The sequence below is a fragment of the Halichondria panicea genome, chromosome 14, assembly GCF_963675165.1.
Source record: "Halichondria panicea chromosome 14, odHalPani1.1, whole genome shotgun sequence".
In the NCBI taxonomy this organism is placed as follows: Eukaryota; Metazoa; Porifera; class Demospongiae; order Suberitida; family Halichondriidae; genus Halichondria; species Halichondria panicea.
In genome coordinates, this window is record NC_087390.1 from 188,535 (window position 1) to 211,349 (window position 22,815).

At 43.7% G+C, this 22,815-nt stretch overlaps 4 protein-coding genes across 4 annotated transcripts; 1 reads left to right on the plus strand and 3 right to left on the minus strand.

The window, feature by feature from the left end:
• Positions 1–120: 120 nt before the first annotated feature.
• Positions 121–3,760, minus strand: LOC135347711 (uncharacterized). Its single transcript, XM_064545743.1, has 3 exons — positions 3,547–3,760; positions 2,649–2,922; positions 121–1,611 (listed from the first exon to the last, which is right to left on the minus strand). Exons 1-3 carry the CDS (start codon positions 3,640–3,642, stop codon positions 332–334), a joined length of 1,650 nt encoding a protein of 549 aa, XP_064401813.1. The 5' UTR covers positions 3,643–3,760; the 3' UTR covers positions 121–331.
• A 98-nt stretch (positions 3,761–3,858) lies between these two features.
• LOC135347706 (GATOR2 complex protein MIOS-A-like) lies at positions 3,859–12,513 on the minus strand. The gene is made up of 26 exons (XM_064545735.1): positions 12,371–12,513; positions 12,001–12,191; positions 11,543–11,592; positions 11,431–11,489; positions 11,237–11,343; positions 11,004–11,179; positions 10,762–10,871; positions 10,523–10,623; positions 10,137–10,213; positions 9,996–10,082; positions 9,452–9,564; positions 9,214–9,276; positions 9,081–9,164; positions 8,672–8,738; positions 8,523–8,615; positions 8,255–8,432; positions 8,006–8,133; positions 7,572–7,741; positions 7,049–7,234; positions 6,590–6,678; positions 6,340–6,381; positions 5,087–5,202; positions 4,968–5,011; positions 4,239–4,338; positions 4,094–4,190; positions 3,859–4,029 (listed from the first exon to the last, which is right to left on the minus strand). The coding sequence occupies exons 1-26, from the start codon at positions 12,461–12,463 to the stop codon at positions 3,969–3,971; spliced, it is 2,682 nt and encodes an 893-aa protein (XP_064401805.1). The 5' UTR covers positions 12,464–12,513; the 3' UTR covers positions 3,859–3,968.
• A 21-nt stretch (positions 12,514–12,534) lies between these two features.
• Positions 12,535–19,960, plus strand: LOC135347713 (nostrin-like). Its single transcript, XM_064545746.1, has 11 exons — positions 12,535–12,660; positions 12,970–13,055; positions 14,187–14,412; positions 14,952–15,014; positions 15,264–15,368; positions 15,643–15,777; positions 16,341–16,559; positions 17,492–17,689; positions 18,123–18,251; positions 18,441–18,648; positions 19,563–19,960. Exons 1-11 carry the CDS (start codon positions 12,631–12,633, stop codon positions 19,733–19,735), a joined length of 1,572 nt encoding a protein of 523 aa, XP_064401816.1. The 5' UTR covers positions 12,535–12,630; the 3' UTR covers positions 19,736–19,960.
• LOC135347717 (inositol hexakisphosphate kinase 1-like) lies at positions 19,892–22,811 on the minus strand. The gene is made up of 5 exons (XM_064545749.1): positions 22,560–22,811; positions 22,203–22,364; positions 21,451–21,552; positions 21,151–21,323; positions 19,892–20,554 (listed from the first exon to the last, which is right to left on the minus strand). Exons 1-5 carry the CDS (start codon positions 22,753–22,755, stop codon positions 20,003–20,005), a joined length of 1,185 nt encoding a protein of 394 aa, XP_064401819.1. The 5' UTR covers positions 22,756–22,811; the 3' UTR covers positions 19,892–20,002.
• Positions 22,812–22,815: the final 4 nt, after the last annotated feature.

Below are 22,815 nucleotides of genomic sequence, written 5' to 3' on the forward strand. Positions count from 1 at the left end.
CAATCTGATTGGCTACTCTAATTGTCCCATTTATAATTATTTATAGGTAGACTCTAATTCTAATTTTTACGTAAACGTACAGTCTCGTAAATAAAATCATGCAGCCGCCCTTCTCATTAATGATAATGAATTTTAAGATCAATGGCACAAAAATATTGATAGGTAATTACATGGTGAGATAAAGTCATGCATATGGGGATGATCACACACAGCAGTGCAGTGCAGTGCAGTGCAGTAACGGTGAAACTATGACAAATTAAATGGATGCAACGAAATAATTTTCCCGGCTTAATTATTGAACACAAAAAGTAACACACAATTCAAGTATAGATCACATGACATACGCAGGGTTTGGTTTCTTGTCTCTACCCATAGAGTCCTTGAGAGACATGCCGCTGTACGAATCACTCAAGTGGTCGTATGGACTCGAGCGTTGTCCGCCATTCTTCTTGGAGCGACCTGGTAAGCTCTTTGAATCGTATACACTTGTGTCTCGTGGTGGTGCCAAATGATTGTATCTGTCCTCATCAGACTCCAAGAGATGATTATATCCTTTGTGATCTTCAAGGAGGTCTCCTACACTACCGTTAGCAGAGTCACGGCTTTGAGATAATTTCCGTAATCCTGTGGTATTCGGTGGTGTACTGAAATCAGATAATTTACGTCCACCTCCGGCAGTACCAACTTTTCGCTGTTTCAGAAATTGAGGCCGAGATTTCACTTCGTCCAGGCTCATTCGTTTTCCCATATTGCCGAGAGTCAATTTTTTTTCTTGAGATGGCGCATCCATTACGTTGTAAGTGCTGGGAGCAGAGTGACGAGATTGATCGAAACCACCACCTTCCATATTCACACCAGAATCAAAGTCTCTTTGACTGGCAGATTTGTTCAGATCTGCGCCATATTTGAGTTGACTGAGGGGAGTGGTTCGGCCGGGGTGCGAGGGGGAGGGTGAATTACGAGGGGTTATCCGGGGGGACACATTCCCTACTCCCTGGACATTTGCAGGACCTAATGTTTGCCTATGGACGCATTCAACAGATGTCCTCCGCGAATCTCCACCTGGAGTCGGTGCTTCGCTGAAACCGATAGCACCGCTAGAACGTCTAGTACGATCGATTCTGTTTATAAGAGAGGCCGTCTCACATCTTGGTGAAGTAGCTAGGGACATGAGGCTACTCTGCATTATTCTCTGTCTCATCGAGGCTGGATACTCGTTGCAGCCGTAGTGTGGTCGGGATATATAGATGGTCTGACAAGGATCCTTGTTCCCCTCTTCTTGTATAAGGAACGAACGCACTGTGAGCTCCACACTCTTCTTAATATCGTGGACAATGACATGAGCAGCTTCTATACCAGAGGGCACGGCAAACCAGAAGAACTGTTCAATGGCACCGCCTTTGCAGCCGCAGGTTTCAAACCAGACTATATCATAGTCGACTAGGACCTCGCAGCCAAATCGTCGAATAGTGTTGAAATCGATACTGACTAGTTTTGCACCGTTGACTGGAGAGACGATTTTAACTTGTGCTGGAGTTGATAGTTTTACGAGACCTTCGAAATAGCTGCACATTGGCTGGGCCGGAATAGTCACATGATAGGTCAGGTGATCTGTTTGTGTGTGTGTGTGTGTGGGGGGGCCGGGTGTTTAAATGATTATTTGTAAATAGAAACCAATCAAGTAAAAAGAAAAGTGTACTAAAGTTATTGCTCTATTATAGTTGCTACAGACAACAGCGAGGCATACAACGAGAATTCAATTAGACGGTCTAATTGCCAGTGCCAACATATTGACTGCCTGCAGTATCACGATGACACGCCCAGCTCTAATACAGTCTATGCAAACAAAACCATTGCTATTTGGACAGTTTAGTTGTCCTGGTCATAGAAAAATGCTTTCCTAATGATGAACCTCCTACAGTTATTAAGACAAGTATGTATGCTAAACCACATTAGAGCTGATCATCTCACAGTGAAATCACATATTTAATAAACACCGACAGGGGCTATTGAAGTCGACAGTACGCACTATCTGCTGTCACTGATGACCAAATCTCCCACCCACCCCCTCTCTCGATAATCATTCATCAACACTTCACTGCCATTATATATAAGCCCTCTACGTTTGCTTCTGTTGCCCGACACAAGGTTTCAGCCAATCACTAAGAGTGATACATGTAGCCCCAGGGCAGGACAGGTGTGTGGGTGTGTGTGGGTGGGTGTCATTGCAAAGCCTTACTACATGAATCACAGCATCCTTGATGCACACACACACGCCCAACACACACCCTAGGGCCATTGCAATGGATACATACCCTAGGGCCGTTGCAATGGGTTTCTATAAATGGACTGATGGGAAGTGTGGGACAAGTAAGGCTTCTCACTGGAATAGCTAAGCCCTGACTAAGTGTTACATGACAACAGTGACAAACAAGGCTATAGAGACAACAACAGAGACTTGCTATCTAACCACATCAATGTTGATATTAGAGCTACCAGCAGATGCCACGGAAACAGAGTTAGAACATTTGCAGTATTATGATAATCTGTCAACCCACAGATCACATAAAACTCCATTAAGTCACTGAGCAGGTCAGACCACAAACTAAGGGCTTCCCTGACCACAACACGCAATAGTGACCTCTCACCTTTAGAGCAACACTCCAGCAGTTTGGCCAGCCACACGTTCTGTACCAGGATGTTGGAGGCTTTCAGAAGAACATGTTTCCCTTTCATGTCGAGTGCAAACACATTCTCTTTGTTTCCAGACTTCTGCACGGGGCTAACGTTGACTACCAACTGCAAATCAATTGTCTTCTTTTGTTTCGTCTTTTTTTCTGAGTCCTTGTAGTAAGCGAGCTCAATGGAGGAAGGGTCAAATAGGTTAGTCCTTGATAGCACAAAGTATCTTCTCTCCCATTTCTATAGTGTGTGTGTGTGTGTGTGTGTGTGTGTGTGTGGGTGGGTGGGTGTGTGGAGTGACAACAGTGATCGCGCTGGCATGTGACAATGAAGCCATGTTACAACCACACCACTAAGCTATCTCAGGAATGGAAGGTGATGAAGCCATAAGTGAATACTAGCCATAGCAGAAGTGCTCGATAAAGCATTGTATGCACACAAACCAATTAACTAGTGCAGTTTCTTATGAAACGATAGAGTACCTTGTATTATTATAACTATCCTAGACCTGCACAGTGCGCAACAATGAGCATTCGCTCTATAACGCTATCAAATTATATTTTGGCAGGCAGTTAATGCTCAACACGTCCAATATACTAGCTAGTATCAGTCTCCAACTCTCAACAATTGCAGACGATGCGATATCGATATAATTTTATAGTGGTTTAGACAAGTAGTTGCAAGATAAAGATCTACACCACATACATAATTATACTGATGACACACACACACACATAGTAACGTACACACAAACACTCCATGAAAAATAAATCTATCAAGCTAACAAATTAACCATTCTGACAATACTCTGTTACACTGCATGCATGAGTGGTCTACAGTAGCATTTATTGCATGCAGTCTCACCGATAAAATGTCAGATATTTTCTCCAAATGTCCTTCAAAAATGATCATTTCTCCACCTGATACAGGGCCACCTGGAGGAGATAGTCGTGGGTCCATGTCTTGTAGCGTGTTTAACAATATAGAGACTGCGCTAGCTGGTTATCAAAAAACAAAAAGCTTTTACCAAATTGCATGCACTTTTACTGAGTGGCTAGTTTTATATCCTCTATTAGGGTAATTCCGTGAAGCCACACTGATATGCTACTCCTTGAAAACAATTAAAAGCGTGCGTGGCCAAAAGTTGCCATATTTGGTGAAAACACTTATATTAAACAACAGTGTGAAAAACATTCTTTTAAAGTTGCAATTTAATTTAACAAAATGGACGCACAAAATCAATTAAATTTTAAAAACAAATAAATTAAATTAAAAACAAAAATTGTTTACGAGTCCAAATTGTAACATTGACACGAACAGGCCGTCACTGGGCACTCTTGGTGGTTGCTATGGTGATATAAAACAACGATTAATTACATCAAAGACATTGTCACAATAATATTACACCTACCTAAACCACTCTGCGATATGGTTGGCATGACCACCGTGACGGCAACTCTGACACCACGTAAACCATTTCCCAAACTGGTCAGACGGCTTTACAGAACCTGTAAGACGAGAATATGTATACCAGTTATTCCAATGACCTCTCTGACCTTTGGACTGAGGGGTGGGCTTGTTGGCGGTGGCAACCATATTGAGTAGACACAGTGAGCAACGAGGAAGAGGTTTGCGGCAGTTTGGGCAACTGGTCGCCTGTGGGGGACAATAATATACAAATAATTTGTTGGTGAAAAACTTTTGCGAATGAGCCAAATTAGCAGAAAATCTTACCCTTTTTGCGATCTAACTATTAGGTTCTGGCAAGGATCGTGTGTCATAACTATGAGTTTTTGCAAAGTGATCAACGCTCGCAAAGTTTGCATTGATGCTCGTAAAATATTCCAGTGTTACAGGTACTGTACGCAAAGGGACAACAGGCTAGAGTTAATGTAATGTCCGCTAGTTGTCCGTCTAGTAACTGTTATGAAAGCGAAAATGGTGTCTCTCTAATTACTAAAGGAAAGAAAAGGAATTTTCCCACGCTAGCTAAGTGGAAACCTTTATAACAAGCTGTAAATAACGCATTCAAACAATTGTTACAATAATACCCTCTCCTACACAATGCTATACCGGATAGCGGGTATATTAAACTTTCGTGGAAATATCGTTTGAAAGGTTTTTGCAAATTTAAATTTCGCGGAATAGCAGCCTTTTTGCAGCATGCATGTGTATTAAATTCATAGGTATAAATGTTCGTGGTACATGCTTAATCAGCGAAAATGACAAGCATTAATTTTATACCCTCGAAATATACCCGCTATACGGTATACAAGAGCTCTCACATTGCGTCCTGTATTGGTACCAGTGTGGTAGCCAGCCCGTCGATCTGTGTACACAACATGTCACATGATAAGCAGGCAGTGTCATGTGATAAGAATAGAGCAGTGTCATGTGATCTCACCTGGTCTGAGGGATTCACTCGCAATAGACTTGCTACAAAAGTTACATATCACAAACGCTTGTCTTGCCGGCTTGAGGGTGGGGTCAAGATATTTCCTCTGCCCATCAAACAGTGCTCTGTGGGGGGTCCAAAGGGGGGGGGAGGAGTAATTACATGTATAAGCAAATGTTGGAGAAAAAAGCACATGGCTTATGGCCCTTGCTTTTGTACAAGTTGCTAGATTTCGACCAATCACAAACTATGTATCTAAGCACATCATTGGAAAGGTAATTCTGAGAGCTATTGGTTTTGAAATTGGACAATCTGAACACAAATAACAGTCTCTCAAAGATAGCTACCAAAACGGCTGAATAGTCAGAGTGCAGCCATATAAGGCATGAGGCATGAGGCATGATAGACGATGGTAGGGAAATGTGTTGACTATTATTTATTGGGTCTGAAAAACCATCCTTCAATTATCAACCAGCACAAACACATTCTTAAATAAACACAAAAACTGCTTAGCAGTAAATACGTATCGATACTGTCTAGAAATGTCTCAAGCTAGGTTACGATTTTTCTTTTTCACTAAGTAAAATGATCTTAGCGATAAATACATGTCAGCCAAAACAAAATATATGGCATGAGGTAAGGTCATGTGGGGAGGTAGTGAACTGAACTTTGAACCCATTTTAAGGGCTGTAGGACAATCGTTATTTACACCATAATTAGAGTGGGTTATTTTCTCGTATTTTTCGTAATAGTAGAGTATCATCATTAATACACAAATAGAATATACGTCACTATCCGAATATTTAGACTGCGAAATATAAAAATTACCGGCTATTATGGTACGTATAATGCAAAGATGTCCTTGGCATCAAATTAGACATCCTATAGGGGACAGTTTGTAGGAAGTGAGATAACTTATAACACGACACAAGGAAACAACACATCCTCTTCCATAATCAACACAGGCCCACAGATATGTACTACTACCAGTAACCAGCATAACTATAGCCTCAGGCCAGCATAATTATAGCCTCAGGCCAACTACAAGTGCTCTTTGGCAAGACAAGAACAGAACTACTCATCACTCCTGCTACTACTGCAATACTTAATACTAACTCTCTACAACAAAAATTGGCATGACTGATTATGACAGGTCAAAAGTCATGTACATATCAGAACTATAATAATTTTTCTAGAGCTTTTGATGATTAATAGGGTAAATGACCGTGGTTACGATTACCATGACTACCTAACGTGCTCACCGTTGATGCCACATCTGCCACAGATCCAGGAGGTCTCTATACCTGCGTGGGCGTGTGTGTATGCGCTGGTTAGTTAGTCTCGGGAACTTCCTGACTTGACAACTGTTGACACAGTAGCTATGTCTACACTCGCCACACGGCTACATGCCCAGCCGGTCTGACATTTAATGAGGGCGGCTATTAATTAAAGTTAACGAGTTCATTCGCCTTGTGAGGGCAGCTGGTAATTGAAGCTAACGAGCACACTCACCCCTGGAACCATGCCTGGACCTGTGTTATCCTAGACACTGCAGTCATGACTTGACCAGAGAGTAAGCATGCCAGCTGTACATCTCCAGTCTGTGTGTGTGTGTGTGTGTGTGTGTGTGTGTGTGTGTGGGGGGGGGGGGGGTCATGTCACAGCTATATATACCCAGCATGCAGTGAGTGTGTGCCCAGCCTCAATTTCACACTAATAATAGTTATTTGCCTACATTATTTTATAACCTAACATGAAATTGTGCCTAAAAGGATGGTAATTTTTGTCTAGAGGTACACATACTGACAGTGATTACCAACCAGGCAGTAGAATAAAATACAGCGTGGAAATTTTTTTTTTTTTTTTTTTTACTGAAACAAGTTTATGCATGAGGCAGAGGTACACCAGAAAATAGCTATTAAATAGAGCTAACATTAATCTGTGACCTAATCCCTGGCTACATGCACTCACCATATTGACATAGTTGGCTAGCAGAGCCAGTCCCTCGTTAGGTAGTCCAGTGAGGAACAGGCCACTGATGTCCCCCCGGCCCACCACCTGTCTAGTCAGGGAAGAGATATGAGCACACAGCTGTCTGTCATCAAGGTAGGTACATGCAAACGCCACACGGTCTTGCAGTGACATCTCGGTCTCGTTCTGTATACACGGGGAAACGTACATATGTCGAATATTACCACCAGAGCCTGTTATTTTCTGAAGATACAGAATAAAATACATTACTACGATGTCCTTTTGTGTGCTAAGTACACTAACGTTACTGTTATAAATCCATTCTCACTAATTAAAACAAAGGCTGACATATGGAGATAAAATGAGGCACTTTGGCTGACTGCCCATAGCACTAGCTTGGATCAACCAATTTAAAAACTAAAACCTGCATTCTGTAGCTCAAAGAAAGGTCTATCACATGACATGTTTAGATCTGAGATCTGGGACAACTTAAACACCCGAGTGCAGTCTATTATATACTCACTAGAACGTCAGCAAACCCATCCCTGCCAGAGCTACACAGGAAGTTGAAGGTGGCCCTCAGATAAGGGTGGCTGATTTGACTCTTGACACCATAACAGGTCTCCCTCCATAGCTTGCTCTCATGCGGTGTGTAACCAGAGAGGGCCAGGGCTATCAGGTTCAGGACATTACCTAGCAGGGGGAGGGGGTCTCACTGTTATAGCTATACAAAGACAAACAGGACATACTAGCCACAATAATAATACTAACAATCCCCTCACTGGCAATTAAGTTAAGCACATTTATTATTTTACTTGGTGGGGGGGGAGGGGGATTTACCCTCTCAAGTGCTGTTATAGCAATCCTTACGCTGGACATACATTGTATAGCCATAAGCTAATATAACTATCTCATCACTGGCAACCAATATCAGGGCTGAAATGTTAGAATCTTAACCTCGGGCAATGTCTTTGCGTTGCTTAGCGATGGCGGCCCCATCTTTGAGAGACGTGATACTTCTACGAATGTGACCATGGAACACGGCCACGGCAGCAGCTCGCTCAAAGTTATCCTCCATTTCCTGTCTGTGGGCGGAGTTTCAAGATATGATTATATTCGTAAGGCAACAATAAAAACTATGTACACAAAACAAAACAAATAAAAATATAATTTTTATGGGAAATGTTGTATATAATTATAGCATACCTTTTAAGGAAGTCCTCTAGAGTCCCGACCTCGAAGCTCCACCCACATAGTCGGAGGGCTAATCGTCGCTCCTTGCTCAGGTAGATTGGGAATTGGGGGGTTTCCCCAGGGATAGCCCCCTCCCTCTCCCTCCAGCTGACTGCCTTGGACGTGGTAGTGGGCGTGACCACCTCATAGTCTAGGGGGGGGGTAGGCCGTCGTTAATAATTATTGATACTTAAAAAATACTCTGGCCACCCCCTCCACACACACACACACACACACTCACCAACTAGCTTATCCGCCCCCACCACTGAGCACACACCCAACAGAGACTTGGCACTCCGCTCTAATAACCCTTTCTGCATTAACTCTCTTTGCACTGGAAAAAAAAGTTCACACACACGGAGGGTTAATGCTGAAACCAAGGCAACGCACTTTTGACCCAGCTCCACACTTCCTTCAACACAGGGTCGTCACCAACGACACAGAGATTGGAGTCAGCCTGTGGGAAATATAATTATACTGTATGTAAATTACACGTATACCGTATTTATTCCATTTAAGGCGACACTCTAAATATAGGACATTTGGATATTTCTCCCATATACACATGTAGCACATACCATATCAGAGGAGGTCCGACATGCGTGCATGAATCACTACAAGTGCTAGTGTATTTGGCCTGGACATATCACGTGACCGCAATGACATCAATGGACTGAACTTGTAGTGATTCGTGCACGCATGTCGGACCTCCTCTGACAACATATTGTTTTGTGTACATAGTTTTGCAAACCACAATTCTTTTAGAATAAATATACGGTGGTGTACAGTAAAGACTTACTTCAAACCCATAACCGAGTTTTACTCTTTCTTTCATTTTGACAGATATGTCTTTCATTGATTGACTTTTGCCCTCAGACTCGGACTACAAGGATCACATGACATGCAGGTACACACACCAATAGATGACTCACCATCTCAGCCGAGAATAGAGCACTAGAACGGCCAAACATCAAGTCCACTCTAGAAGACCAGCTCTGCACGTGTGTGTGTGTGTGGGGGGGGGGAGTGTGTGTGTGTGGGTGGGTGTGTGTGTGTGTGCGTGAGGATAAACTAATGTACGTACAGTAAAACACACGATACGAATGATCCAGCAATAATGAGTAAAATGTAATAGTAGTGTCCATAGTGTATGTATTCAGACTAGCTCACAATAGGCATCTTGTCGTGTGCTTGTACCTCCCTCACTCCATTCTCAGCACTCAGTAAGCCCCGCCCATCCCACTGAGGGTGCCAACTCACACCTGTCAACTTGACCTGCTCACCTGCACACACACCAGCGTCGTTAAATGAAGCATTTGAATGGCCATAACTTTAGTTCTGTTGGTCCAATAACGTTAATTTTATGATTTTCTGAAAGCTTAGAGAGAGGCCTTTCAGATTATGCAATAAAATCAAAGTCTATTTTTGGTCTGTTTTGGATAAAATATCATAGTTCCAAAAATGGGAATTATGGCCCGTTCCAAAATTGAGATTTGAGCATACCATCTGAAAGAGCTGCTTCTAAGCTTTCAGAAAATCATAAAATCGTTGAATTTGGACTACCAGAACTCTAGTTACAGAGCCAACTTAGGCTTCCGTAGCTTTTAATTCGTATTGATCACTCTCTCCTGCATAGCTCCCTATTGGACCATCAGAACTCCAACAATACATACTCAGCCAATCCTATACTGTACTGGTTGTCTAGTACACGTACCTCTGCCATTAGAATAGTATGGACATCGGTCTGTCATCAACTGTGTCAGGTGATCTGTGTACAGCTCTGCTGTCGACTCGTCCAGTGCTGTGTGTGGGGGTGTGTAAAGTGTGAGGAATGTGAGGGGGTGGGGGAGCTTACAGGGACTGCTGTACGACGGCAGATCAATGAGACGGAGATACGGAGGTTCTGAGAAGAGCACAGACAGACATCCACACCTGCACGTAACACAACACACGTTACAGACCATGTACAGTAGTACAGCTAGATCTCACTTATATAGCCCATGCTTTTTCCTGAAAATGAACGTAAAATTTGAACCTAAAATAAATTACTGATCTAAGCGCTACGTGTACTCAATACCAAATATCGGATGTTTGCAACACACAAGTTATGGCCTCTCAAAGGTAGCTACGAAAACAGGTCTGATTCATCTACTAAAAATGTTATCTCCTCAGGTAGTACATGTATTGCATACAGTAGAGCTATCACTATACAGAGTGTAACAATGTGTGTACCTAGCTCACCTAGTAGGAGCCCAGGATAGTCTGAGGATGGAGCCAGAGCGTGAAAAAGAGTACACGGGACGAGCAAACTGTCGGATATCCCACAAGTACACCGTGCCTCCCTGCACAGTGATGTTTACATAGTCAGTATAAGCACATGTATTAGGGACCCTACAGCAATTGCTAAGTCACTTGATAGGCCTTTCAAAGAGCTACGAAATACACTTGTAAATGTGCTAACCCAGGCCCCTTCTCCCTACCTCAGCATAAGAGGCCAGTCTGTTCCCGTCCTGAGGGTCTACTGATATACCCAGGAGGGCCTTGTGTTGAGCTAGCTCACGAGGCTGCACCTGGGAACCAGTCGACTTCTCTAGTGTGTGAGTGTGTGCGTGTGTGTGTGAGGGGTGTGCCTTGTGTGAGGCTGGACTTGTGTGGATACAATAATACATTACTTACATGTATAGGGGATAATAAATGAAAATCTCAACTAAGAGTTTTATACCTCTGATGTCAAACATTCGGATGAACCTGTTTCCCATGCCTGCCACTATACACATCGGTTGATTAGGTAACCATGCCAACGACGAGGTTGCCTCCCCCGCACCAATCTCAAAGAACTTTGACCCGTCCTCCACTGGCTCTGAGGGCATCATCTGTCGTATAGATGATGTTATTGTCCTGAGAGGTCAGAGTTTAAGGATCAGGGTACACCATATATAGTAGTTGAACTCTGACCTTGTGGTGCTACTGGGGGTAGTGGGTATGTCTGGACTTGAGGCTCTCTCTATATCCCAGACAACTAGAGAATTGTCATTCCGTGACCTTTCTAAACCCTCGGCAAGCTGGAGGAGGCAACAAATAAAGAGTAGATGTAAAGCACTGGAGGCAACAAATAAAAAGTAGATATAAGCAGTGTACGATAAATTTACCAGGTGAGCTTCAGTGGGGTTCCAGGCGAGACAGGTACAGGGACGGCCATTCCTGGGTGCTGTGAGGGGTGTGTGGGTGTGTGAGGAGTGTGAGTGGGGTTTTGGAACGTACTTAGAATATGCCTGTGAGTCTGCTGAGGTCCAGGTTGGTCCAGTCCCATACTGCAGTAGCATACAATGGATCGTGTTGATCAATAACATCCATGGGCAAAATATTTAATTAATCTTTTGCCCAATTGTATACAAGCACAATGCCACTATTGTACACATGAATGTGACTGCCAGTGTCTTGCTCGTAGGAATCTAATATTAACAAATGTGTAGTTCCGTGGTCTTACAATACAGCGAGGGACACTTGGTTGATCAACAGTTTCAACACATACCATATAGCGGGTATATTTCAAGTTTGCAGTTTTCACTAATATTGATTTTCACATTTACTATCACATGAATGCTGCAGAACAAAGGCTGCTATTCAGCGAAAATTATCCACAAAAACCTTTCTTCCGCGGAATTTTATGCCCTCTAAATATACCCGCTTATACGGTACATGTAGTTGATGCTCCTCACTTGGCTAGTAGGACCTTGCCACTGCTTTGCCCGACAGCGAAGTAATAAGGACGATCAGAGCTTTCCTGCCAGGCTACACACTGGTGGACTGGCATGCAGTGAATGTCCGAGTTAAGCGTAGCCGTCAGGTTGCCGTGGTGACGGGATGACAGGGGGAGAGCATTTTGGGGCAGCTTTACAGAAACGTCCGTCTAATAATTATACAGGGGGATGATAAATAGATATAATTACTGTGTATTACAATATCGTTTTGATCCTAAACACGACGAATTGTCTGCAAGCAAACATACACAGTGTGACATTTAATATGTGCAAGTATATATGGTGTGTGCATATTTAAATAAGTATGTATATCTTATTATGTATGTACATTGGAGTATGCGTATATTTTGAGCTCATTTCCATAGGTTGCAAACTCGTTCTCTTTGTTTGGAGACCAGAGGAGCTCCACCTTGCTACTCATGGCTGCCTATCAGGCCGGGACGTCAGGCCTGAGCTAGCTATATATCTCGAGGCCTAGTACATGTGACTTTGTTTTTGTTTCTATTTGTAGCGCACCTAGCTTTCAGCCTAATTAGCTGTATTACGTGGTTTATAAGACAAGAAAGCTTCTTTCCTGACTCGTTAGCGATGGGGACACACTTCCAAGAGTGCTTCTGGGTGAGTATACGACCGTGGGTTAGGGGCCAGTGAGGCTGGAGGCCATTATGCAATGAAAATAGCAATATACAATATTGGTTTACATGTATAAAATGGGTGTGTTACATGTCTGTAATTAGTATAACAGTACATGACTATAATTTGTTGCCCCTCTTTTACTGTGTGTACTATGGAGCTCATGCTTACATTCTATTTTCACTGTCTCAAGAATATTTTATGTAGCTATGTACATGACTCCCCCCACCCACCCACACACACACACACCACACACACACACACACACACACACACACACACACACTGACACAGGTGGGCAATGGATTTGAGGAGCTCAAAGGGCACATGAGGAAAGGGACGGACTTCTGCAAGGACTTGGAATCACTTCTGGCAGACAGGTACGAAACATAGTGTCATTAGAGCCATGGAATGATAACTCATTAAAATGCTAAGTGCATTTAAATTATCGAGGGACCATTTTTCACAAATATGTATGCGTGTGTGTGTGTGTGTGTGTGTGTGTGTATGTGTATGTGTGTGTGGGTGTGTGGGTGGGCGTGTGTACGTGCACTAGCTAGCAATGGTTTCTATGCAACTGAATGTACTGAGCCAGGACCTCACTAACTACCTTATTAAGTCAAGGTGGCAGGCTAGAGGAAGGCGGAAGCCATTGCACTGTATACTGATCTAATGTTATGGTTTAGGGAGACACTTGTGTATAATAATGTATCAATCATTTTGCTGAATATACATGTATAACAACCCCTGTGTGTGTGTGTGTGTGTGTGTGTGTGGGTGGGTGGGTGGGTGTGTGTGTGTGTGTGTGTGTGTGTGTGTGTGTGTGTGGGTGGGTGCGTGTATGTGTATGTGTGTGTGTGTGTGTGTGTGTGTGTGTGTGGGTGGGTGCGTGTGTGTGTGTGTGGGTGGGTGCGTGTATGTGTATGTGTATGTATGTGTGTGTGTGTGTGTGTGTGTGTGTGTGGGTGGGTGCGTGTATGTGTATGTGTGTGTGTGTGGGTGCGTGTGTGTGGGTGGGTGCGTGTGTGTGTGTGTGTGTGTGTGTGGGTGGGTGCGTGTGTGTGTGTATGTGTGTGTGTGGGTGCGTGTGTGTGTGCGTGTGTGTGTGTGTGTATGCTTGGGTGTATCCTTGTGACTAGTTGTACACAGTGCATTTATTTAGCCACTGAAACCACATCTTATAAGAATCACTTTGTTTGTTAGCTCACAGCGTTATCATCACACACATACACGTATTATTGTGTACTGGCCATACCATTGATGAGCGAGCAGCGGGTATATTTCGAGGGTATAAACTTCCGCGGAATAACCGTTACAAAGGTTTTTGCAGATTAAATTTTCACGGAATAGCTAGCAGCCTGTTTGATATTAAATTCGTGAGTATAAATTTTCGCGGTACACGCTTAATCAGCGAAAACCGCTAACATTTATACCCTCGAAATATACCCGCTGTACGGTATACTGCAGAAGTGATGATTATAAACCATATGTGTTTAATTATGCACATGCAGGGCGGAGCTTGAGAAGGAATATTCAAATGGTCTTCATAAGATTATCAAGAAAGCGCGTAAAAACACGAGACACCCTCAGGGAAGTGTGGAGGATGTGTGGGGGCGGATAGTGTCATCACTAGAGTACGAAGAGGAGACTCATCGAACACTGGCCGCCTCTCTATCACAGGAGGGGTCAAAGGTCATGAAGGCATTCATAGATACGCAGGTCAAGACCAGAGATCCGGTGAGTATTGTGGTGTGTCTAGAAATAGGTTTATTCTTTGTATATATAAACGATGAAGTGTCCTTATTGAAACGATGAAGTGTCCTTATTGAAACGATGAAGTGTCCTTATTGAAACGATGAAGTGTCCCTATTGAAACAATGAAGTACGTCCTTATTTGGGCATGAGAAAGTGTCTGGGTTCTGAGACTAGGCCTAGAGTCTTGGACTAGTGATGGGTCCTTGTGTGTATGTATTGTACAGTGTGGAGACAATGTGTGGGGAAATAGGGCGAATACAGACTGTGTGTCTGGAAGTGGTTAATTTGTCAGTGATAGTTCCACTAGTCAGACAGCTCTCCTCTATTTTCCCTGTGTGTATATATACAATGGTGTGTGTTGTGACTCCAACGCCTGTAATACCGCATCTGCATGGGCCTGTAACCATAGCAACGGAGCAAGCCTACGTCCTTGCCAAGTACGAACAATTGTATAATTATTTCCACTCTCTTTATGATTAATTTATCCTAAAAATGGCATATTATGTAATAATCGTCCACAGGCTGTGAGTGCAGTGGACAAACAGTTGAAGCAGTTCATGGACAAGCACAAGTCTCAGCTCAAGGTGAGGGGTGTGGCTTAGTCTCAGCTCAAGGTGTGGCTTGGGTGAGGGGGTGTGGTTTGTGTGCCAGTATGCACATCAATATGGTACCAAAATTTCATTTGCTTCATTACGTGCATTGCATTGCATGCGTCCATGCCTACGTTTTCGTAGGTATAATTTTTATCAGGGTCAGCTTACCATGAAAATATAATTTTTTACCCCACAAAAATGCTCTCAGCCACGCCCACTCCACCCCCCACACACACATAGAACAAGCGCAGTGCGTACAAGAGCTGTCGAGATTTGGAGACAAATTGGGAGCAACTGAAAGACATGAAAAGTGGAAAATCTGTCAAAACAGTTGCTGAAAAAGATGTGAGTAATAAAAAAAATTATCTATAAACCACTTAAATAGTCAGTAGAAAGAGGTACAGTACATGTGCAGACAGTAGTAATGGTTAGATCTTGGGCATGAGGCATCTATGTGTTATAGTGTCCAAACGTAGCTAACTGATTTAGATCCCACTTTTCATTGGCTAACTAGAGCTAACGCAACATGACACCATTTGTATCCTCAAGCAATCTCTAGTTACTGGGAATAGCTCATAGTTCCGTGCTGAACAAAGATGTTGTGTCTAATAATGCGTAGATCACCAAGATGGAGAGATCATGCCGTAAGATGGAGGAGTCCCTGGTGAAGGCTGATCGTGAGTACAGAGACAGCAACATCAAGACAGAAGAGTCGAGACTGGGCTGGGAGTCAGCCATGTATAAATGCTGTAATGTGAGCTACAACAGTACTAGCCTCGGTCCCAGGCCGATTTTTTTTTAATAGAACGAAGTTGAAAAATACGGCGACCTAGCGTTCAATTGGAGACGGATCGGCCTGGGATCGAGGCTACAACAGTACATGTGTACTCTACTTGAAGCATCTTTAAACGGCCATAACTTTAGTTCCGTTGGTCCAATAACGTTGATTTTCTGATTTTCTGAAAGCTTAGAGAGAGGCCTTTCAAATGATGGGTTAAAATCAATAGTCTATTTTGGGCCTGCAAAATCTTTTTCCGAAAATAGGAAATTTTGGCCAGTTCCAAATTTGGGATTTGAGCATACCATCTGAAAGAGCTCCTTCTAAGCTTTCAGAAAATTGTTGAATTTGGACCATCAGAATTAAAGTTACAGAGCCTACTTTAGATGAAATTATTGTGGGTCCACATATTCTGGCCTATACATGTATCTATTATAGTGATTGGAGATGATGGGTGGTAAATGTAGATGGGTGTTTTCTATAATCGTTTATCGACCCTGCCCCCCCCCTCTTCTCTGCCCCCCCTCTCTTCTCTGTAGGTGCTTGAGACGCTGGAGTATGAGCGGATACAGCAAGTTCAGACAATGGTTAACAAGTATTGTGAACTATTGCAGAGCATAATACGTCCCCTGGAGGATGGCACACAGGACATAGCCACAGCCTCTGACCAGATATCACCAGAGGGAGATATAGAAACCACCTGCACCACTGTGGGCACTGGCCCCAACCAACCAGAGCAACTGCTACTGGACTACTTCGTAAGTGCCCTTTCCCACATACTGATACCATGTGATAGACCTCCCCCATAGAGCTACAGTTAATAACAGATACTATTTGTAAAGCCTTTGTTGTTTTGCTGTTTTGTGTCAAAATTAATCGAGAAATGTACAACCTTTTCACCTGGCTTGAAATGTAAGAAAAATATGAGTCCACCATTAGCTACAGTGTACACAGTGGGACCACACTATAGGCTCTGTACACTAGCTACAGTGTACACAGTGGGACCACACTATAGGCTCTGTACACCAGCTACAGTGGTACACAGTGGGACCACACTATAGGCTCTGTACACTAGCTACTGTGTACACAGTGGGACCACACTATAGGCTCTGTACACTAGCTACAGTGGTACACAGTGGGACCACACTATAGGCTCTGTATACTAGCTACAGTGCACACAGTGGGGACCACACTATAGACTCTGTACACTAGCTACAGTGTGCACAGTGGGACCACACTATAGGCTCTGTACACTAGCTACAGTGTACACAGTGGGACCACACTATAGGCTCTGTACACTAGCTACAGTGCACACAGAGGGACCACACTATAGGCTCTGTACACTAGCTACAGTGTGCACAGTGGGACCACACTATAGGCTCTGTACACTAGCTACAGTGCACACGGTGGGACCACACTATAGGCTCTGTACACTAGCTACAGTGCACACTGTGGGACCACGCTATAGGCTCTGTACACTAGCTACAGTGCACACAGTGGGACCACACTATAGGCTCTGTACACTAGCTACAGTGCACACAGTGGGACCACACTATAGGCTCTGTACACTAGCTACAGTGCAGGTCAATTTAGAGTAGCATTTCTGCTTATTTTGCTTTTAAAATTTATTTCAAGTGAGGTGATAAGAGAGGTGATAAGAACTTAATTAGTACTGGACTTTGACCCCTAGGAGGAGGATTTGAGTAATGGTATGGATGCTGATCGTAGACGTACCTCACTGGAGAAGAAGATCCAGCACATGGAGGTTGAGATTGAGAGGCAACAAAGAGCAAGAGCTGGCGTGGAGCAGCTGGCCAAGGTCTACCGAGAACAACCTGACTTCACTGATGAGAAAGGTGCGGAGGACGTGACCAGACAACTTGTGGAGGTAAGTCGATCAGTAGTTAATAGTCGTTTAATATTTTAATATTTCTGTTGGTTTTCCTATTAACCAATCAGTACGTTTGGTAATGCTTCAAGATGGTGTGCTGAGATCAGCGATTTTTTTTCCGGGCCAAATTGTCCATTTTCTCGGGAAAAGCGTGGTCTATATAATTATTATAAGTGGTTGTTTTTCCAGAATCAGGCCGTCTTTAGAACTAACTTTAAGAGGCCATAACTTGTGTTAGGAACGTCCGATTTCGAAGCTAAAAGTTGCATTTAGTAGCTGTTTGGTAGTGCTACAGTATGGTGTGCTTAAATCAGCGATTACTTTTGGTTCCAAATTGCCAATTTTGGGGGGAAAGCATGGGCTATATATAATATGTGCACCTTTCTACCTGTACCTGCATGTTGTTACCCCCTCCTATGTACACACACAGGCGGACTGTCTTCTGAACATGCTCAAGGCCAACCATTTCAAGCTGCTAGGAACTCATGCCGAGATCTCCCGTGCACCACGACCTAGCAGCCACTTCTCTGACTACATCTCATCATCCACTGACAAACACGTGCGATAACATACTGCATATCTTGTATTATTCTAAGGGCCCGTTGATTGAGTTTTAAGAATCCAGCTTTTGCAACAGTAGCCTCGTTAAGTACAGCATTATCCACACACACCCACACACACACACACATACACCCACACACACACACACACACACACCCCTCACACACACACACACCCACACATACAGAACCAGCCTGTGAGTTTTCTGAAGATCCCTCCTGAGGAAGTAGGTGATGTCAAGTACGAGCCTCCCAGTCTGCCGAGTGGAGGGGGTGTGGCTTACAGTGGAGGAGGTGCGGCCTATAATGGAGAGGACGTGGGAGATGAGTTTGACGATCCAAACGAAGGTGGTGGTACCCTAGAGTTCGATGAGCAGGATGCAGGTGGACTTGACTGTGAGTGCATGGCCGGGAGCTAACGTACAGTGGAGCCTAATAATACAGTCATGTATCTCCCCCCCCCCTCAATGGTTCGGGGACTCTTTTAGCTGCTATAACTTGAATTCCGGGTATCCAATTTCAACAATTTTATGATTTTCTGAAAGCTTAGGAAGAGACCTTTCAAATGGTGTCATCAAAGTTCATATTTGAGAGATAAAAGTATTTGCCAATTTAGCCATACCATGGATTATAGCCCATGGTCCGAGGCCGAAAAATGACAAATTAGAGCCCCAACGAAATTTTGGATTGAAACACATCATTTGAAAGGTCTCTTTCTAAGCTTTCAGAAAATCATGAAATTTTTGATGTTGGATCAACGATACTCAAGTTATGGCTGTTGAAAGATGTTCAACTACACCCCCACCCCCTCCGTTTAATCAATCTCTTTCAAAATGTCATAACTTGAACTCGGTGAATCCAAAGTCCAAAATTTTGGGATTTTCTGAAAGCTTAGAAAAATACCTTTCAAATGGTGTCATCGAAGTTCATATTCGAGAGATAAAAGTATTTGCCAATTTAGTCGTACCATGGATTATAGCCCATGGTCCGAGGCCGAAAAATGACAAATTAGAGCCCCAACAAAATTTTGGATTGAAACACATCATTTGAAAGGTCTCTTTCTAAGCTTTCAGAAAATTATGAAATTTTTGATGTTGGATCAACGATACTCAAGTTATTGCTGTTGAAAGATGTTCATCAACTCTATATTTGTGTAGGAAAGCAATTAGACGAATGCTTAAATAGTACCTTATTTAAAGATTCCACTATTTAATTTCCTCTCTCTCTCCACACCACACACACACACACATCCACCCACACACACACACACATCCACCCACACACACACACACATCCACCCACACACACAGATGTGGGTGAGTGTAAGGTCCTTTACGAGTATGACGCAACACAAGAGGACGAGCTAACTGTTCGTCCTGATGACATCATCAAGATTATAGAGAAGTTTGACACTGAGTGGTGGCAGGGAGAGGTTAACGGGCAAGTGGGGGTTTTCCCCAGCTCCTATGTTGAAGAACTGTAACCATAGCAACCGTGAACTGACACTATTTTTATTCTTTGTGAAATGTTGTTTTTGGCGTCTTGTATTATATTATATACATAATTATTTTTGTTAAAGCTGTGATTTATACAAAGCTTAGCTTCTTGTAGCTCTCTAGCATGTTATGAGCATCTTCCGTGTGCTTTAATATTATTCTTATCATTGTTTCAAACATGATGTGTGGAATATACATGATTGACATCATTATACGTCTGCTTAAAATTAATTTAAACAAAAATAATAAGTAATCTAATGTTTACTCAACAATTCCTTAAATTGGGTCACTAAAGTCCTCAATCCATGGAGATAATCGTCATCACAACCGACTGGGAAGGGGGTGTCCCCAAAACTGCTATGCACGCCATGAGCAAAGTCTATCATTCGCACATCTACTCGTTTCCTTAGTACTGCCAGAGGGGCTTTGTGCATCATGTGATCTGCTGCATTTAACAAGTGACCATTTGCAGTTTGGCCATTAATGATGGTTGAGGTTTTGTCGGTAATTTGAGATAGTCCATTTTGTTGCGAGTGTGGGTGGGATGATGTGAGGCCACACCCACTTTCTTCAGCCCCTTCATAAATGATGAGTAGAGAGCTGGAGAAGAAGCGATATGAATCCTGTCTCTGGATGACGTCCACGAGTTCCTCCAGTGTACCAATGATGGCTGACAGTAGCTCAGACCTGAACCTCACTCCATTGTGAAGGAAGGAGCGCAACTCTTCACGGAAACCATCCTCACTCAAACTGCGACCATAGTACTTGTTCCTAAACACGAATTCATTTCGGGAAGCATCGTACTTCTGTGTGTGTGTGTGTGTGTGTGCGTGCGTGTGCATGCGTGTGTGTGTGCGTGTGTGTGTGCGTGTGCGTATGTGTGTGGGTGTGTGTGTGTGGGTGTGTGGGTGTGTGTGCATGGCATGAATGGACTGTTCTAGCTCTTACAGTCGTCGGTATAGTGAAAATACTTGACACAATTTACACAATTTGCATACCTTAAACAAAATAATAAACAACAGGTGAAAGAGTCTGGCTATACACCCCATGACTCCCGTACCTGTGTGCCTCCCAGCCTACACCCAATGACTCCCGTACCTGTGTGCCTCCCAGCCTACACCCAATGACTCCCGTACCTGTGTACCTCCCAGCCTATACCTAATGACTCCCGTACCTGTGTGCCTCCCAGCCTACACCCAATGACTCCCGTACCTGTGTACCTCCCAGCCTATACCTAATGACTCCCGTACCTGTGTGCCTCCCAGCCTACACCCAATGACTCCCGTACCTGTGTGCCTCCCAGCCTACACCCAATGACTCCCGTACCTGTGTGCCTCCCAGCCTACACCCAATGACTCCCGTACCTGTGTGCCTCCCAGCCTACACCCCATGACTCCCGTACCTGTGTGCCTCCCAGCCTCAGGTGCAGTGTCCCAGTGGTGGAGTTCTCCTTTATCTGTTGGTGACGTAGCCGCTTCTCCGAGTCGTGGTCGTCATGGTTCCCATAGCCCACCTTGAGGTCCATTATACACGGATAGGTGAATCGAGACGTCAAATTCTCCAGTACAATATACTCTAAAGAAAATAGGTCAGAAATTAAGGAAGAGATACAATAGACACACAGGAACTAACTACAACCAATGCTGTATAGCTGGAAGGAGGTGCATCAAAAGCTGTGTATGAAGCCATCTAGTATTATTACCTTGCTGTACAGTGTCCAACTTGTCTCCCAGTGCAGTCAGTTTCTTTGTGGACACCTTTGTGCACTGTTGACACCACGGGCTCATGTAGTCCTTGTCTCCATCTGAGGGAACACAAGTCAATAGCTGATACTAAATTGTACGGATTTTGGTGAAAATGTGGGTTCCAAATATAAGTGAGTGATCAACAAGGAAATTTACTTGCTCCAAGCGGGTAAAAACTAACCTGCTAACAAAACCTAGAGGACTTCCCAGTGACACACACACTGAGCTAGAGGACTTCCCAGTGACACACACACTGAGCTAGAGGACTCCCCAGTGACACACACACTGAGCTAGAGGACTTCCCAGTGACACACACACTGAGCTAGAGGACTCCCCAGTGACACACACACTGAGCTAGAGGACTTCCCAGTGACACACACACTGAGCTAGAGGACTCCCCAGTGACACACACACTGAGCTAGAGGACTTCCCAGTGACACACACACTGAGCTAGAGGACTTCCCAGTGACACACACACTGAGCTAGAGGACTTCCCAGTGACACACACACTGAGCTAGAGATGACCTATCCATTACTAATAGGGCAATGTCGATTAGTGTCTCCCCTTAAATTAAATCACTGCACACAGACACACACACACACACGTACACCCACACACCCACACACACACACACACACACACACACACACACACACACACACACACGTACAGTGAGCTTGATACTATTGCTAGGCTACTCATCTTTACCGGCTGAGATCCTCTCTTCATCCTGCGATGTCACACTGAAGCCTGTGCTAGCCTTGAGTGTCTGCTTGGCTAGTACAGATCCTCCACCAATGTCTTGATGAGGGTAGGCCAGGACACGTATCTCTCCAGTGGTCTGCCTCTCAAAGCACACTGACACCACTCCTGTGTAATGAATGATGAATATTAGAACTTGTAATAACATTTACATTAGATTGTAGTTTGTACATGAAATCAACGAGCTACCTCAATCTAAAATAAAATAAAATGAATGCAATAACTTCTACACACACACACATACACAAACTGTACCTATGTATGCACATGTACACATGGCTGTGACCCTATAGCAACCCTCACCATGGTAGACTGCTGTGAAGGTTTTGAGCTCTTCTGATAAACTCTCATAGAATTTATTCTCCCTGAGAACCAGTGGCTTGCAAACGCACTCTCCAAACTTCATCAATTGGAACTGCCCGCCTACTTGATGTCTGTAGCCCTCCAGCACCACGGAGCCTTGTCTCACTAGCTCTTCCATCAGTGAACTATTAGCCATCTCTTTGTCTTTCCACCACCTTCACAATTGAGGGGGCAGCACTCTAGATTAGTCTAGTCT

What these genes read in the sequence shown, in the direction of transcription:
- LOC135347717 (XM_064545749.1), bottom strand. Translation starts at nt 22,755, where the DNA reads ATGGCTAATAGTTCACTGATGGAAGAGCTAGTGAGACAAGGCTCCGTG. An exon ending in CTTCACAGCAGTCTACCATG is followed by an intron (nt 22,365 to 22,559) that starts GTGAGGGTTGCT and finishes TTCATTACACAG; the next exon opens with GAGTGGTGTCAGTGTGCTTT. An exon ending in TGAAGAGAGGATCTCAGCCG is followed by an intron (nt 21,553 to 22,202) that starts GTAAAGATGAGT and finishes GTGTTCCCTCAG; the next exon opens with ATGGAGACAAGGACTACATG.
- LOC135347713 (XM_064545746.1), top strand. Translation starts at nt 12,631, where the DNA reads ATGGGGACACACTTCCAAGAGTGCTTCTGG. An exon ending in GAATCACTTCTGGCAGACAG is followed by an intron (nt 13,056 to 14,186) that starts GTACGAAACATA and finishes ATGCACATGCAG; the next exon opens with GGCGGAGCTTGAGAAGGAAT. An exon ending in AGGTCAAGACCAGAGATCCG is followed by an intron (nt 14,413 to 14,951) that starts GTGAGTATTGTG and finishes AATCGTCCACAG; the next exon opens with GCTGTGAGTGCAGTGGACAA.
- LOC135347711 (XM_064545743.1), bottom strand. Translation starts at nt 3,642, where the DNA reads ATGGACCCACGACTATCTCCTCCAGGTGGCCCTGTATCAGGTGGAGAA. An exon ending in AAATATCTGACATTTTATCG is followed by an intron (nt 2,923 to 3,546) that starts GTGAGACTGCAT and finishes CACACACTATAG; the next exon opens with AAATGGGAGAGAAGATACTT. An exon ending in GCTGGAGTGTTGCTCTAAAG is followed by an intron (nt 1,612 to 2,648) that starts GTGAGAGGTCAC and finishes ACACACAAACAG; the next exon opens with ATCACCTGACCTATCATGTG.
- LOC135347706 (XM_064545735.1), bottom strand. Translation starts at nt 12,463, where the DNA reads ATGAGTAGCAAGGTGGAGCTCCTCTGGTCTCCAAACAAAGAGAACGAG. An exon ending in GGGGGCGGATAAGCTAGTTG is followed by an intron (nt 8,433 to 8,522) that starts GTGAGTGTGTGT and finishes CCCCCCCCCTAG; the next exon opens with ACTATGAGGTGGTCACGCCC. An exon ending in TAGCCAACTATGTCAATATG is followed by an intron (nt 6,679 to 7,048) that starts GTGAGTGCATGT and finishes ACACACACACAG; the next exon opens with ACTGGAGATGTACAGCTGGC.